This window comes from Leptodactylus fuscus, chromosome 2, assembly GCF_031893055.1.
Source record: "Leptodactylus fuscus isolate aLepFus1 chromosome 2, aLepFus1.hap2, whole genome shotgun sequence".
Lineage (NCBI taxonomy): Eukaryota > Metazoa > Chordata > Amphibia > Anura > Leptodactylidae > Leptodactylus > Leptodactylus fuscus.
In genome coordinates this window covers 64,623,488-64,641,574 of record NC_134266.1, presented here as the reverse complement: position 1 = coordinate 64,641,574, position 18,087 = coordinate 64,623,488, and the positions used below count along the sequence as shown (strand labels likewise).

Here is an 18,087-nt window from a genome sequence, read left to right as displayed (position 1 = left end):
CTCCCATTCCCACCATAACTGGGGGAGACAGCACTCATTACTTCAGACATGCACTGTACATGCAGAATATTAGGTAATGTGTTACGTAATGTGACATAATCTAAGTTCATTATGTCAGTTTGCATTACTTAAGACACTTTGCCTTGTTTTTTTGCAACCGTGTTAGAGCAACCTTTCAATATATGACTTCCCCCTGGTCTAGACCTTCCTTAAAGCTACACTTTATAAACTCATCTTCTTCTGGGGAACTTGTATCTAAAAGGGAGAAGGTGTGACATCTTCTGTTCTGTATCTTACATAATAGATTGCAAGTCTTGTAGCTCCTTAGTAGAAATAGAAGAAAGTTTTTCTTAACCTGGATGAACCTGACTGATATGGTTATCTATAATATGTATTACTAATCTAATGTAGAAACAATTTGTCATTCTAGGAGCAAGAACATGCCGTCCATACAGAGACTTAGTTGTCTCCTTCTTGTTTTTGGATCCTTTCAGATTGCTACAGCGTCTTATTACGGTAATTCAGTAATGTTATTTTTTAATACCTCTTTTCTATTGACCTTCCTTTTCATCTTCTGCATAATGTGTTTCTTCTTCTGTTTGTTTCATTTATTATATGTAAATAATAGCTTGTATATTGCAGATTCATTAAGGAATATTGTGTTGTATAGATAGATAGATAGATACTACAGATAGATAGATAGATAGATAGATAGATAGATAGATAGATAGATAGATAGATAGATACTACAGATAGATAGATAGATAGATAGATAGATAGATAGATAGATAGATAGATAGATAGATAGATAGATAGATAGATATGACATATATCAGTGCTTTAGATTTTACCATCATGTAACATCTCATAAGATGTGTTTCTTTAGTGTCTCCTACTATTATATCATATTTATTACATCTAGGTATTAGTTTCTTCTATTCTTTGTGCCATAAATTTTTAATTTCAAGTTATATCACCATATAGAATTAGAGTTTGCTTTTTGTTATTCTAAAAATGTGGCAAGATAACACTCAATGTGTGCCTTCTTTTTGCGACACATCTTACATCTGTCTTTCAGTCTGCTTATTTAAAATAGAGAACCCCACTTAATATTTTGTCTACATATAAAGTGTGCAAAAAATGGTCACACGCTCATATGGCGATAAGTCCGAGTGTTGGTGTTTGATGCCATGTGCTTTTTATATAAGGTTATATTAGTGACTTATTTCATATAAAATTGTAACAGTCTGATATTGTATAATGTAATATGTATATCTACATTATATACAAAACCAACAAAACAGCGTAATTGCAATGGTAAGAAAACCGTGCTCAAACAAATGTATATAAGTCTACGCCACCGTGTCTATTGTGAATGTGTAAAAATGATGGACATTAATAAAAAAATATTCTCGACATGAAGTTGGCATAGACTCCTCTGTGTGTATGTATGCTTTATTATGGAAAGAACTAGAAACATGAGAAGGCATTTTGAGTTGTCTTCAATGGTGTGTTGTCTAGGAATGGACTAACCTGTAAATACTTGGAGGCTTATTATATTGGCTCGTTCCTACTTTTCATACCTCATATAATTCCATTTATTTTCACCATCCAGATGGAGTGGAAGAGCTGGACAATAATCTTATTCTCAGCTCAGTCCAGGAAGCAAAGAAGCTAGTAGATACTGCCTACAAGCGCACACGTGATATGTAAGTCCCAGAAACACAACATGATCATATCTTATTAGATTTCCTCCCACACTCCAAAGACTTACTAAGAGGTAGCTTATGTCTCATGCACATGAACGTATCTTTATCTGAGATTGTATATCAGGTTTCCTTCAATGGTCCAGTGTTTTTGATTCAAAGAACAGAGCTATGTTCTAGAGTACCAAGACAGTATGGAACAAACTGTAATGCTATACAATTACAATTCCCATTCATCATGATTGGGAGTTGATGTGTTTGTTCATGTTGACAATATAGTTTATCATGTAAATACTTGGTATACATTACCATCTATCACTGTCATATATGACTGCTTTGTTTTTGGGATAATCATACACATCAGGGAGAGTGTTTGCCTACATAGGCAGTACGGAGACTTACAAGTCATTCCTGCTCCGCTAGGGATTCTGGGTAAAAAATATGCAAATCTATTCTCCAGGATGTAATTAGGAGAACAGTGCACTCTGTACACCGCCCTCTAGAGGGCAGCATCCTTAATCCGCATCATGATTAAATAGACTTTTTAACTGAGTCATGCATGATGTTAAGGATGCTGCCCTCTAGAGGGCGGCATACAGAGTGCACTGTTCTCTTAATTACATCCTGGAGAATAGATTTGCATATTTTTCACCCTGCTTTGTTTTTATAAGTGATTGTGTTCTAAATGGATGTCTTGTTCTTTAAGCCTCAAAGAGCGTCTTCGGAAAAGAACTTGGACTCCATCTGATGTCATGTCCTACTTCAAGCAGCCTGTGGCAACAAGCAGAACGCACATCCGTGCCGCCGATTATATAGAGACCACCCTTGAACTTCTGACTGAGAAGGTTCGAAGCATCTACAGTCGACCCTTCAACATCTCAGGTACCAGAGAGGAGGGGGATGTGGTTAGAACAGCCATTGTAAGGACTGAATAACACACTGATATTTATTAGGAACTGATTATATTAGTAAGTGATCAATATAGCTTAATATCAGATGTGGAAAGTAGTATAGTTTACAAGGAAGGTTCAACTTTGACTATATAGAGTCCCAATCCACCACTTCACCATTATGATATTATAAGGGTGCAGGAAGCTGACATGTGTGGTACTTTCCTATACGGTCCTCTATTGTAACTGCCCTACATACTCCTGCAACTGACATGGATAGAATAAGAAGCCACAACACATTGTAAGTACAGGAGTATTCCCGCATACATACATGGATTGAATGGAGACATAGATGTGCATTGGTGTGGCTCTTGCCATTCACATCTGTGGCATTTACAGAACAACAAAGTGGCCTGAAGCTTCTCAATAGAGAGCAGGTCCGTGGTGAGACTTTCATCTATCACAAAAGTACCTTGAGGCCGGCCATGCATTTATTAGATTTCCAGCTGTTCCCATAACTCCCATAGAAGTAAATGAAGCAAGATGACTAATCCTAGCCTCACCAAGTGAACCCCCTACTCAACACTTAGGGGCAGGATTTAAAGGTGGAACAACATCTGTCACATGAAGCTAGGTGTAATGTGACCTGGTGCAAAGCTGCAGGCACTAGCCCTGTCTCTAAACTGCTCTTGCCCTGGATAAATTACTTAATGCCCCCCGGCACCCAGGACATATGCTCTGGTGGCACCTATATTCTTCTACTCCCAGTTGCACTACTATCTTCTAGCTATGCCCCTGCTTAAAGTAGCTATGATCGTAAATAATAAAACTCAATGGCGTAACTAGGAATGGCGGGGCCCTGTGGTGAACATTTGACATGCCCCCCTCCCAAGACCCCGATCAAATGCCTCCCCCGGCCACTTTCCTGCACACAATATTATACCCCATAGTGGCCCCTGCACACAGTATTATGTCCCATAGTGGCCCCTGCACACAGTATTATACCCCATAGTGGACCCTGCACACAGTATTATTCCCCCATAGTGGCCCCTGCACACAGTATTATTCCCCCATAGTGGCCCCTGCACACAGTGTTATGCCCCATAGTGGACCCTGTACACAGTATTATTCCCCCATAGTGGCCACTGCACACAGTATTATTCCCCCATAGTGTCCCCTGCACACAGTGTTATGCCCCATAGTGACCCCTGCACGCAGCATTATGTACTGTAATACATAATACTGTAATAAGTTTGCTGCCTGGGGAAGAAGGGGTTACAGCACTGAATGTGGCATTGTAACCCCTTCTTCCCCATCCAGCAAAAAGTGCAGCAGGCAGATGCCAGCACAGTACTGTGACCTGACAGCCTGCCCTGCACAAATGGGTTAAACTGATCAGTCTGCACTCACTCTCCATAAGTCCTCAGCACTGCGCTGCTCACTGCATAAGTTGAATATCTCCGCCCCTCCCCCATTGTCAGGACGCAAGCTGAGGCAATTCCCCACCCCGGAACCCAACAGCTTAGGTGGCCTCGGGCCTCAAAAAAGTAAAATTTATTTTTTATTTATTTTTTTGGCATACTAACTATTGAGGGGGCCCGGGCCCCTAAGGTGTCGGGCCCTGTGGCAGCTGCTACCATTGCTACCGTGGTAGTTACGCCATTGATGACACTATTAAAGCACCAAAGACCTCCTGGACTCCTGTAGTGCCTCCCTCCTGTTTAACATAGTAATACATGTGTCTTAACTTCAGTCATACCTAGACATTTAGATATTGAAGAGCATTTGGCCGTAATTAAAGGGATAATGCAAATATTGTTAGTAACTAAATTGACATTGCATTATATTATATCTACTGTATTTGTAGTGATGCTTAGAAATATTGCCATATCTATATCATCATCTTAGTGTACCATTTCCAGTATAAACTGAAAATCCTGCATTAATATTATCTGCATGTTCTATAACCTTCAAGTCATCTTTATTATTTTAGTAAATTTGTCCGATAATTTCGCACATTTGGCCCCTGCAGGGACCTGTAGTTATCAGGTTAAAATAATTGACTTTATATGAGGAAGCATTACATAATATTATTATATGTTCAACAGACCTGCTGACAGTCAACCAGATAGACATGCTGCATAAGGTTTCTGGACATACGTTTCTACATCTTCCTAAAGCTTGTCCTCAAAGTCGGTATCGAACCTTCACAGGGGAGTGCAACAACAGGTGAGAGAAAGACTAGTGACAAAAGTAGGAGAATATTTCCATGATAACAGACTACAAACAAGCCTAATGCTGCCGTCATACTCCCTATGTCCACTATTTTATGCTAACCTTCCAAATGTATGTCTGTTACCATGTAGGCACAGAGGTACAGTGGGGCAAAAAAGTATTTAGTCAGTCACCAATAGTGCAAGTTCCACCACTTAAAAAGATGAGAGGCGTCTGTAATTTACATCATAGGTAGACCTCAACTATGAGAGACAAAATGAGAAAACAAGTATTTGGTCAGTAACAAAATTTCATCTCAACACTTTGTTATATATCCTTTGTTGGCAATGACAGAGGTCAAACGTTTTCTGTAAGTGTTCACAAGGTTGGCACACACTGTTGTTGGTATGTTGGCCCATTCCTCCATGCAGATCTCCTCTAGAGCAGTGATGTTTTGGGGCTGTCGCTTGGCAACACGGACTTTCAACTCCCTCCAAAGGTTTTCTATAGGGTTGAGATCTGGAGACTGGCTAGGCCACTCCAGGACCTTGAAATGCTTCTTACAAAGCCACTCATTCGTTGCCCTGGCGGTGTGCTTTGGATCATTGTCATGTTGAAAGACCCAGCCACGTTTCATCTTCAATGCCCTTGCTGATGGAAGGAGGTTTGCACTCAAAATCTCACGATACATGGCCCCATTCATTCTTTCATGTACCCGGATCAGTCGTCCTGGCCCCTTTGCAGAGAAACAGCCCCAAAGCATGATGTTTCCACCCCCATGCTTTACAGTAGGTATGGTGTTTGATGGATGCAACTCAGTATTCTTTTTCCTCCAAACACGAAAGTGGTGTTTCTACCAAACAGTTCCAGTTTGGTTTCATCAGACCATAGGACATTCTCCCAATACTCTTCTGGATCATCCAAATGCTCTCTAGCAAACTTCAGACGGGCCCGGACATGTACTGGCTTAAGCAGTGGGACACGTCTGGCACTGCAGGATCTGAGTCCCTGGCGGCGTAGTGTGTTACTGATGGTAGGCTTTGTTACATTGGTCCCAGCTCTCTGCAGTTCATTCACTAGGTCCCCCCGCGTGGTTCTGGGATTTTTGCTCACCGTTCTTGTGATCATTTTGACCCCACGGGGTGAGATTTTGCGTGGAGCCCCAGATCGAGGGAGATTATCAGTGGTCTTGTATGTCTTCCATTTTCTAATTATTGCTCCCACAGTTGATTTCTTCAATCCAAGATGGTTGCCTATTGCAGATTCAGTCTTCCCAGCCTGGTGCAGGGCTACAATTTTGTTTCTGGTGTCCTTTGACAGCTCTTTGGTCTTCACCATAGTGGAGTTTGGAGTCTGACTGTTTGAGGGTGTGCACAGGTGTCTTTTTATACTGATAACAAGTTTAAACAGGTGCCATTACTACAAGTAATGAGTGGAGGAAAGAGGAGACTCTTAAAGAAGAAGTTACAGGTCTGTGAGAGCCAGAAATCTTGATTGTTTGTAGGTGACCAAATACTTATTTTCCACCATAATTTGAAAATAAATTCTTACAAAATCAGACAATGTGATTTTCTGGATTTGTTTTCTCATTTTGTCTCTCATAGTTGAGGTCTACCTATGATGTAAATTACAGACGCCTCTCATCTTTTTAAGTGGTGGAACTTGCACTATTGGTGACTGACTAAATACTTTTTTGCCCCACTATAGACATAAAGCTGTAGTCACAAAATGGTAGGAAATTGGTAAATATCACAATTTGTAAAGTTGTATATTCTTTCAATTCCAATACATTGGGTTGGGAGTCCATTAGGACAAAGAAAGTGACAGAGAAATCTCATCTATGCTAGGTAGATACTTTACTAATCTTATGATTTCTATGCATTTAAAGATACATGACACTGATCTTTGTTTCTTCAGGAGATTTCCAAACTTTGGAGTTTCCAATAGGGCATACACACGCTTGCTACCTGCTCAGTATGAAGATAGGAGAGGTCTCCCCCAAGGCTGGACAGAAGATAGTAGGATCAATGGCTTCACTTTACCTCTGGTGAGTAGATACAAGATACAACAAGATACAAAGGGGTTTTATTAGCATGAACGAAGAAAAACATTTGGTATTGTCAAAGCAAAGAGTGGTTGGGGGTGGGGGTGGGCTTGGGGTGTGTGGTTTGGGGGTTTGTGTGCCCTTGGTGTCTCATTGTTCTTGTTTGGGATGTGTGGGTATGGGGGCGTACAGTGGGTGGGTATGGGGGGAGTAGAGTGGGTGGGTATGGGGGGAGTAGAGTGGGTGGGGGGGCTTAAAGGGCTTTGGGTGATGGGTGGGTGGGGTTTAATAGTCTTTGGAGTAAGCTGTCTGACCATATCACAATGCGATTAGAGACCAACAGGGTTTCGAGAGCAAATATCTGCAAATCTTTGCAAAGTACATGAACTCCTTTAGCGAAACTTGGAGATTTCTATCGCTTACAATCTCTGATACAACATGAGTAAATAAAATGCCACTCTGTGCAAAAAAGTGTTGAGGCTCTACATCTGGTAAGTCTGTTAGCAGTGGAGAATGAATCTGTTCTGTCTATATCTGTCATGAGGTCCATATATAAATTAATTATATTATATTAATTATATTATTTTATATATTTTTTGTATTGAAGCCTGCTATCTTCTGAAGCTATTTTTCCGTATTTCAGGCAAGGGCTGTATCCAATCAGATTCTCCAATTCCCGGAGAGAGAACAGACTCTGGACAGACAGCGGTCTCTCATGTTCATGCAGTGGGGACAGTGGATTGACCATGACCTTGATCTCGCACCGGAAACACCAGCAAGATCATCTTTTGTGAGAGGCGTTGACTGTGACCACAGCTGTGCTCGGGAGCTTCCATGCTTCCCCCTCCGGGTAACTTTTTGTTAAAATTATTTTCATATATATTATTGATGTGTTTGTGATAAATCAACATGGAGTTAATAAGACTAGAATAAGTCCACAGAAGAATACAGTCAGCAGCAATGGATTGACCATGGATACAGGCATTGATGTTTCAGTTAAAGCTGTTGTTTAGTTGCAAAACCGCACAGACATTAACAACTAAAGATGTGCTGATGGTAAAAACACATGTCAGCACAATATTGGGGCACATTGCTGCGGTTACATCTACCGCAAGGCACCAATCTGTACCTATAGGTTCTTAGGCTGCAGAACTAAATAGCTGAAGGGGTGACAGTCAGGCAGCGGCAGTGCTTAAATTGGGCCGGAACGCTGAAAGACATTTTGTAATTTTATTTTCCCGCATTCTGTGTCAGACATATTTATGTAAAGAAATGTGTCTGACGCGGAATGTAGAACATAAGAAACACTATTACTCACCTCTCTTGGCTCCGGAAGGTTTCAGGCCTACTTGGTGATGTCCCAGACGTCATATGGGCTAGGGCTTGCGTCCTTATGCGTCGTGACACAAGCCCCTGTTCTCTTGATGTCCGTATATCATTGAAGATGCCCGGCATCTGGGAGTGCACTGCAGCCAAGGAGAGGTAAGTAATAGTGTTTTTTATGTTTGTATCCTCTTCTGGGTCTCCGATTATTATAATAATAAAGAGTATAATAATTGTTCATGGGTTTACACAATGGGGCATAATATTGTGTGTAAGGGCCACTATGAGGCATAATACTTTATGCAGGGGCCACTATAGTCGGTCAGGGTTTTAGGGGATTAATTGTTACAGAGTTCCCCCTAAAATTGTTTTCCCAATTTAAGCCTGGGCATCAGATATTTTTTTGAAACTCCCCCTTCAGTCACCTTTATAGGAAGTGAGGCATAAACAGCTGGCAGACCCCTTTCACATTAAAATCCAACATATTCCCTTCTTCTTCCCTCCAATGGCTACTATCAGGGAATTACCCCCATACATGGCCAATCTAATGCATAGAACATTCTTAGCGTTGTGCCATATTCCTGGTGTTGCCACCATTTTTAACAGAAATCCAATAAAAAATATTATTAGATTTATCGCCCCTCACTCGTCACTGCCATAATAAATATGTAGTCAATGAAACATGAATACAATACTGTTTTGTGCTTAACTCCACAGATCCCCCCAAATGACCCTCGTATAAGTAACCGCAGTGACTGTATCCCCCTCTTCCGCTCAAGTCCTGCTGTTCAGCAAGGTTCAACTGTACGTGAACAGATGAATATCCTCACATCATACATCGATGCCAGTCAGGTATACGGCAGCACTAATGAATTGGCGAACAGACTGCGAAACAACATGAATCAACTGGGTCTCATGGATGTCAATAGAAACTTCACTGATAATGGACGTGCCTACCTACCTTTTAGCTCTAATGAAAATGAAGAAGATTTCTGTGTGCAGACTAACAAGACATCTGGTCTTCCATGCTTTTTAGCTGGTAATGTCATTTATAGATCTATTATCTAATATTTATATATCAAATCGGTTTTGTTCTCAAAGAAATATTTAACTTATCTTCTTGTAGTAGCAGCCCAAGTATAGGTCTGTGCATGTCATTTAGTAAGGCAATGTTAGTCATGTATGCCCACTTAAATACAGTACAGCTTCTGCGGCATCCTCAGTGAAATAACCAGGGATATCAATTGGGCTGGACATATTCTTTCCTTCTGCTTCTCACAGAGCAAACCCAGCATGGGCAGCAGCACTTTGTCTCCATGTAATACGGGGAAAGCAATTAGAAAAACACCTCATCATGTATCAGGGACAACGATGTGCTTATCTAAATGCTTTATCTCGCTGCTTGGAGTCTGTATCAGGAACATCTACCTTTTCCTCTTATAAATGGTGCTGCCTATGTTGGGCTTTATGAAATGCAGATAGAAAGCCTATGTCTAGCCTAAATGATCTCCCTGCTTCTATAATCCAGGATACCACAAATTGTATTATTTTGAGCATGCATAACTAACACAGCCTCACTGCAATGAGATGCACAGACCTATAGATTATAACACCAGATGCAAATACAATACAAGCAAATAATACAACCCTAAAAAGCAGTACATGAAGCAAAGCGCTATCAAATAATGCGGTATTCATATTTAGAGAGTCTTTCATTGGCTAAAGGCCAGGGATATCCAATAAAGGGAAAGATAGATCTGGCACTTTTCGGTGTTAAAACCATTAATCCAGTATCATGTCCATGCTGGAGTCCTGGGTTCGAATCCCACCAAGGACATCTGCAAGAAGTTTGTATATTCTCCCTGTGTTTGCGTGGGTTTCCTCTGAGTACTCTGGTTTCCTCCCACACGCCAAAGACATACTGATAGGGAATGTAGATTGTGAGCCCTATATGGGACAGTGACTGTCAATGTCTGTAAAGCGCTGCGGAATATGATGGCGCTATACAAGTAAACATAATAAATAATAGTTACATATGGGGACCGCTGTGGTATCAGTGACATATCAGTTCCCATGCTGTTATCCCCTATGTAACAACTGGAAACACTGGATTTTTAGTATTAACAGAATAGAGGATTTCTCGTTTTCTGAACACTATAGTCTCGGATTTGCTTTGTTTTGTTCTATGAAAAAATTAATAGACTAATCTGTAATAAACTCCTTTTTTTAGGTGATGGTCGTGTGAGCGAGCAGCCTGGTCTAACTGCATTTCACACACTCTTTGTGCGAGAGCACAACCGCATAGCTACGGAGTTACGCAGGATGAACCCACGCTGGAATAAAGAAGTACTATTCCAAGAAACCAGGAAAATAGTTGGTGCCCTTACACAGGTGAGGCCTTGTGTGTAACTGGACATGAAATGATCGCCTACACCACGCTACACCATGATGGCTAAACATCCAGCTCCATGTTTAATGTGACATTTCTCATTGTTAAAAGCAACGTTTCACATACAAAATTAATAAAGGGGTAAGTTACAGAGGACCCATCATCAGGTCTGAATAGCCCAATAACATACATACATCATGTGATACAAATGATAGTATATTAGCCAAGTGGGCAGGAACATGGCATGACTTACAGCACACAGAGACTCCGCCCCTGAAAAAAAACCATATAGTTACCACCCCCTTAGCTAGTTTATTCTAATTTGTATCAATGTTAAAAAGGCTTATATCTTTGGAATAGCTCAACAGATTTGGATAAACAAAACACCAAATTGCTCAGGGTGACAGCATCAGATGATATATGTCAATGGGCTTTTTGGACCCAGTGACAGTAAGTATTTTTAAAATAACTACGCTTGTATAGCCATTTCCACTAGAATCTGGAGCTGAATGTTGCTATCTAGTGTAAGGAGATAGATGGGTAACACTACGACAACATGTCAGTTATACACCCTACATTTTGATTTCAAGATCAAACAACTGCACTTACCAGGTTTAGTTATTCTCTTTACCCGAATTAGAAGCATACAGAATTTGAGCGTGGCCTCATTGACAATTATTGGGTCCCATACAGTGGTGTAACTACCGGGGTAGCAGTGGTAGCGGCTGCCACAGGGCCCAGGACATTAGGGGGCACGGTGACAGCCACTACCGCTGCGTTGTTCTTTGTTTTTTTTTAATAGGCCGTTATGGGCCCTATTTACTTACCAATCCTGGCTGGGCCGGGATTGGTAAGTGACACCGCGGGCCCCACAAACACTATCATTATACTCGGGGGTCTTTGCAGACATTATACTGTGTGCAGGGGCCACTAAGGGACATAATACTGTGTGCAGGGGCCACTAAGGGACATAATAGAGTGCGCAGGAATGTGGAGGAGGGGGTTGGTCGAGGTCTTCAATGCCGGTTTTGGAGGGGGGGGGGCATGTGAAAAGTTCGCCACGGGGCCCCGGCATTCCTAGTTACGCCACTGGCCCCATATTACAGTTATGTACAGCGCAGATAGTTCTGGAGTCATTATATGGCTGTGTGCATGAGGCAACAATGGTTTCCATGCCTTTCTGACCAATATGTCTACAAACAAGCATAAGGATTTGTTTTAGCAGCAGATATTTTTATAATCTTATAAACTCTAACAAATACATTTTTTTAATTTTTATTTTTATAGAAAATAAACTACAAAGATTGGCTTCCCCTTTTGTTGGGTTCCTCTATGTCCCAGTTGGTTCCTCGATACCGTGCTTACAATGAATCAGTGAATCCAGGAGCATCTAATGTATTCAGCTTGGTCTTCCGTATGGGTCACACAATGATCCAGCCATTCATTTATCGACTGGTGGATGGCTACCGGACCTCACGAAACTTACCTCCAGTCCCTCTGCACCTTACCTTCTTCAACACATGGAGAGTTGTGAGAGAAGGTACACATATAAACTTTCATTATAGGGCTCATCCAGTTTCCCTTATGTCCTATCAGCAACACATTGATGGGAATAGTTCTGCCCCTATATACTGGTAGGACAGATAGACTTCATTGGGGCAGCACTGCTGTTTGTATGGAGAGTGAGCAACGCAGCTCTCCCTCTATGTCTTGGTACCAGTGATCTGTGGGGGTCCTGGGTATCAGAGCCCTGCAAAACTAATATAGCTAAGAATAAGCTATCAACCTCAGAAACTGGATAACCCCTTTAAGTAATCATTGGATTTACTCTGGCTAGAATTGTGGCCATTGTTTCAGACACTTTTTATTCTGCGTAGCTGAAAATGAGGGCATGGATTAAAAAGCACTACCTTTTGCCAAAACCATATCGCACAAAAAAGAGGTGGTATATAAGTATATACAGATAATGCTTATTGTAAGCTCTACTGCATCAGGCCAACCTGTATACTCCAGGAGTGCATAGCTCGCTCGCCGGTCATAGTATACAAGTAAATGCTGGATCCAGCACTCTGTTCCATAAAATTCTTACATTTATCCAATCTTCACCTTCAGCATTTAGTGAGTGTGACTATTTATAACCTGTGACTCCTCCTAACTACTTACTGTACATAAATAAGTCATTAAAGAGGAGTCACCAATCTAAGGCCTCGTTCACATCTGCGCCGGTAATCCGTTCAGGGGCGTTCGCATGGGGACCCCTTCTTGAATGGACTACCGAACGCATTGGGAAGCGATGTGCAGTGAAAGCACACGGACCCCATAGATTATAATGGAGTCCGTGTGCTTTCCGCCTGGTCTCCGCACGAGTCATGTGGACAGGAACGTAGATGGTGAAGGACTGTCCTGGTGATTCTGGGCTGTGGGCAATGTGTTGAATACTATGTTGAAGCTTGGAGCCATCAGCTGTTTCTCGATTCATCCTTTTGTATCTACTGCCAGTGACTTGCACACAGGTAGACCCACTGTAGTAATTGCCATTGTACCTAGTACCCCAAGACACTAACAGCAGAAAGCAGAGAATACCTGATCCAGGAAAATGGGGCAATGTGAGGGTTTTTTTTTCTTCTTGCCAATTTATTGACATAAGCCTAAAACATGCTGTGAATGTAACCCATTCTATGTAAAATAACGAAGCTGTTATGTAAGTACCTATATAAATCTGCCAGAAATGTCACATACACATTTTTTTCTATTACTACAGGAGGCATTGACCCTCTCCTTCGAGGTCTCATGGCAAATCAAGCAAAGTTGAACAAACAAAACCAGATTTTGGTTGATGAGCTCCGAGAACATCTGTTTGAGTTGTTCAAGCGTCTTGGCCTAGATTTGGGAGCCATCAATATGCAACGTGGCCGTGACCATGGATTACCAGGTAGATAAAGGAGCACCTATAATGCTTCTGTACAATATAAATCAGTGGTTCTCAACCTGTGGTGCACGTAAACCAGGGGGTACACGCTGCAGATTCAGGGGGTACATACTGCAACTGAAAGGAAAAACCTGACAGTACCATTCCCTGTTACTACCGCCCATCGTGCTTCTCCTGAGCAGGATGATGGTAAAGCTGAGCTGTAATGTGCCACACATGCATGCTAGCCACTAATGTCTCCATATAAGTGTTTGCCAGCAAAGGTGCCCCACAATAGTGTGTGCTAGCCACAGGTGCCCCCACAAGGATCCCAATTCTTTTTTTTATTTATAAGATTACTTCCTTAGGGGTACTCGGATGGAACCATTGTTGTCAGGGCTATTTGGCTTGAAGAGGTTAAGAAACAATACAAACTAAATGTGGTTTTCATACAGAATAGTATATATCTATATAATGTCTAAAATCCAAAGGCCCATAGTTCCATTGGAAACAAGGCAGGGAAGATTTGAAAAACAAAAAATACTATAAAATACTATACATAACTTTATTTGTATGTACATTTAATATGTATTTTAAAAGATCACGTTAAATAACATTAATATTTCAGGTATTATTTCTATGCTGGAGATGACATATTTTTATTTTCTTACATGTGGATGTTAATATCAACTCGAATTGTCTACCTACTATATATAGCAATGTGTCATCTAAATATCACATCAGGCGTCATTATCTTCTTTCTTCTATAGGGTATAATGCATGGCGAAGATTTTGTGGACTTTCTGAGCCCCAAAATACAGCTGAACTAGCACAGGTTTTGAGAAACAGACCACTGGCTGAAAAATTCATGTCTCTTTATGGTACACCGAAAAACATTGACATCTGGATGGGAGCGGTTGCTGAACCTCTGCTGCCGAACGCTAGAGTTGGTGAACTGTTAGCTTGTTTGATTGGAGACCAGTTCCGCAGAACCCGTGATGGAGACAGGTGACTACAGCATGAGAGAATATTAGGTTAGATTCACACAAAAGGGGTGCACAGTGGCCATGAAAAACATCCATTTTTCATGGTCATCTTGCACCCAAGGGGCACCCACTTTCACAGATACCCCATACTGTTCAGTGTATGTAGACATCCGTGAAAACGGTCAAAATTAGGACATGACCTATATTGTGACGGTCATGTGCAGAGCCCCCATTCACTGATATTGAAATTAATGCTTCTGTGTCACATCCACTAAAAAACAGATTTTACCTTGGGCCCATAAATCTAGCTCAATGCTTGACAAAAGCTCTTGGGAGCTGAAACGTTGCATCATGGAATAATCTCACCAGAAGTGTGTGACCTGACTACAGGATCCCTGCCTTTTCTTTGGTTACTGTTTTTCAATATAGACAGTGATCAGATCACTGCTTTCATGTATTACTTGCCCATTATAGGTGTAGAAAGCATCACAAAGTAGCATCTGTGTCTCTAGTTATTACCAGGTTTTTGTTACTGTGAGTAGACTTTCTGTTTTAAGGGGAACTTCATTGCCTCCTTGGGTTATCCAATCATTCAATAGCAATTTTCTACCTAGTAATCTCAGCAAGCATCATGCTTGCCAGGAAGTTCCTAAAAAGTTGGTGCATCAAGCGCCATTACCAGCAGGTAATACTATGCAAGTGTAGGAACCAGCAGGAATATTATGAGATCTGGATATTTACTACTATATCTATATCTATCTATCTATCTATCTATCTATCTATCTATCTATCTATCTATCTATATATATATATATATATATATATCTATATATATATATATATATATATATATCTATATATATATATATATATATATATATATATATATACAGTCCTATGAAAAAGTTTGGGCACCCCTATTAATCTTAATCATTTTTAGTTCTAAATATTTTGGTGTTTGCAACAGCCATTTCAGTTTGATATATCTAATAACTGATGGACACAGTAATATTTCAGGATTGGAATGAGGTTTATTGTACTAACAGAAAATGTGCAATATGCATTAAACCAAAAATTGACCGGTGCGAAAGTATGGGCACCCTTATCATTTTATTGATTTGAATTCCCCTAACTACTTTTTACTGACTTACTGAAGCACAAAATTGGTTTTGTAACCTCAGTGAGCTTTGAACTTCATAGCCAGATGTATCCAATCATAAGAAAAGGTATTTAAGGTGGCCAATTGCAAGTTGATCTCCTATTTGAATCTCCTCTGAAGAGTGGCATCATGGGCTACTCAAAACAACTCTCAAATGATCTGAAAACAAAGATTGTTCAACATAGTTGTTCAGGGGAAGGATACAAAAAGTTGTCTCAGAGATTTAACCTGTCAGTTTCCACTGTGAGGAACATAGTAAGGAAATGGAAGACCACAGGGACAGTTCTTGTTAAGCCCAGAAGTGGCAGGCCAAGAAAAATATCAGAAAGGCAGAGAAGAAGAATGGTGAGAACAGTCAAGGACAATCCACAGACCACCTCCAAAGAGCTTCAGCATCATCTTGCTGCAGATGGTGTCACTGTGCATCGGTCAACTATACAGCGCACTTTACACAAATAGAAGCTGTATGGGAGAGTGATGAGAAAGAAGCCGTTTCTGCACGTACGCCACAAATAGAGTTGCCTGAGGTATGAAAAAGCACATTTGGACAAGGCAGCTTCATTTTGGAAACAAAAATTGAGTTGTTTGGTTATAAAAAAAGGCGTTATGCATGGCGTCCAAAAAGAAACAGCATTCCAAGAAAAACACATGCTACCTACTGTAAAATTTGGTGGAGTTTCCATCATGCTTTGGGGCTGTGTGGCCAATGCCGGCATCCGGAATCTTGTTAAAGTTGAGAGTCGCATGGATTCCACTCAGTATCAGCAGATTCTTGAGAATAATGTTCAAGAATCAGTGACGAAGTTGAAGTTACGCCGGGGATGGATATTTCAGCAAGACAATGATCCAAAACACCGCTCCAAATCCTCAGGCATTCATGCAGAGGAACAATTACAATGTTCTGGAATGGCCATCCCAGTCCCCAGACCTGAATATCATTGAACATCTGTGGGATGATTTGAAGCGGGCTGTCCATGCTCGGCCACCATCAAACTTAACGGAACTTGAATTGTTTTGTAAAGAGGAATGGTCCAAAATCCCTTCATCCAGGAACCAGGAACTGATTAAAAGCTACAGGAAGCGACTAGAGGCTGTTATCTTTGCAAAAGGAGGATCTACTAAATATTAATGTCACTTTTCTGTTGAGGTGCCCATACTTTTGCACCGGTCAAATTTTGGTTTAATGCATATTGCACATTTTCTGTTAGTACAATAAACCTCATTTCAATCCTGAAATATTACTGTGTCCATCAGTTATTAGATATATCAAACTGAAATGGCTGTTGCAAACACCAAAATATTCAGAACTAAAAATGATTAAGATTAATAGGGGTGCCCAAACTTTTTCATAGGACTGTATAGTGGTTTTCACATTATTTTTGCATTATATGAAAGCACAATTTTAGAAAAGATAATCATACATTTTTGCTATTTTTTTAATCAGATTTTACTATGAGAGACCTTCAGAGTTCACATCAACTCAGAGAAACTCTATAAACAGAGTGACAATGTCTCGAATCATCTGTGACAACACCGGTATCACCCAAGTTCCTCGGTGCGTGTTTGCAGCAAACACCTACCCAAGAGACTTTGTCAATTGCAACCAGATTCCACGTTTTGATCTGAGCCCTTGGAAAAGGAGGAAGAGCGGATCAGGTATGACCTTCAATAGAGATGTCACAAAAAGTAACCTGCCAGTTACTTAGTCAACTACATCTTTGTCACCCTTTAGCAGTCAATGTGTCCTATTCTGCCCATTCACCTCAAGAACCTTTCATCACTGAAATATCCCCAACACAAAATCAAACTACCTGTTGTCCTTTTTACAGCCATGATACATTGGATGGCTCTGGTATGATCCATTTTGTAACAGTTCGGCAGATCCCATTGACTAGTAATGGCTCCATCAGTTTTTAACTACATAGAATAGTGCAATGTATACCCGGTCATGGTCTGCAGAAAGCGATGATACTACATAAGTTGTCATTTACAATGCGGCTCTGCCTTGGTTTAGATCCTATACAAGTTCAGATATCTTGAGTTCTCAGGAGTTTATAATACAGGATCTAACTTTTTATGGCTTATAGGAAATTTCATTTGAAATTTTGTATTTATCATTTTGTCTTGCAGAAGTTGAAGATTCTGAAGAATAAAGGAGTCAAAGATGCATCTGAAAGGTGTGCCATGTTTCTAGAAAACTGAACGCCTTCCTGACAAAGCCTGCCGAGCTTAATACCATAGTGCTGTAATAAGATATGAAGAGTCTTTACTGAGCTGTGCATGTAAAGTGTAAGATGTCACATGAGCTGGAAGGAGAAGGCCGTGTAACTTTCTAATATACTGCCTGTGTCCCATCTGTCTGTGAGCCGAGACCGCAAGACTGAGAACTTACATTGCTTCTAGTGATATTACTGTAATTCAGATATATTCACGTGTTCTGTAACCTTAATAACCTTAATAAACTTGAC

General features: G+C 40.7%; 1 protein-coding gene across 1 annotated transcript; it reads left to right on the top strand.

The window, feature by feature from the left end:
* The first annotated feature begins 435 nt into the window (after positions 1-435).
* On the top strand, positions 436-18,001 carry LOC142194629 (eosinophil peroxidase-like). The gene is made up of 13 exons (XM_075263886.1): positions 436-516; positions 1,616-1,709; positions 2,413-2,588; positions 4,705-4,825; positions 6,728-6,857; positions 7,498-7,704; positions 8,895-9,216; positions 10,408-10,568; positions 11,854-12,106; positions 13,328-13,498; positions 14,245-14,482; positions 17,064-17,275; positions 17,750-18,001. The coding sequence occupies exons 1-13, from the start codon at positions 441-443 to the stop codon at positions 17,770-17,772; spliced, it is 2,184 nt and encodes a 727-aa protein (XP_075119987.1). The 5' UTR covers positions 436-440; the 3' UTR covers positions 17,773-18,001.
* Positions 18,002-18,087: the final 86 nt, after the last annotated feature.

Bases quoted from the DNA above. Each gene is read 5' to 3' on its own strand.
- LOC142194629 (XM_075263886.1), top strand. From the start codon at position 441: ATGCCGTCCATACAGAGACTTAGTTGTCTCCTTCTTGTTTTTGGATCC. The intron at 517-1,615 runs GTAATTCAGTAA...TTCACCATCCAG, and splicing joins TGCTACAGCGTCTTATTACG to ATGGAGTGGAAGAGCTGGAC. The intron at 13,499-14,244 runs GTAGATAAAGGA...TTTCTTCTATAG, and splicing joins CCGTGACCATGGATTACCAG to GGTATAATGCATGGCGAAGA.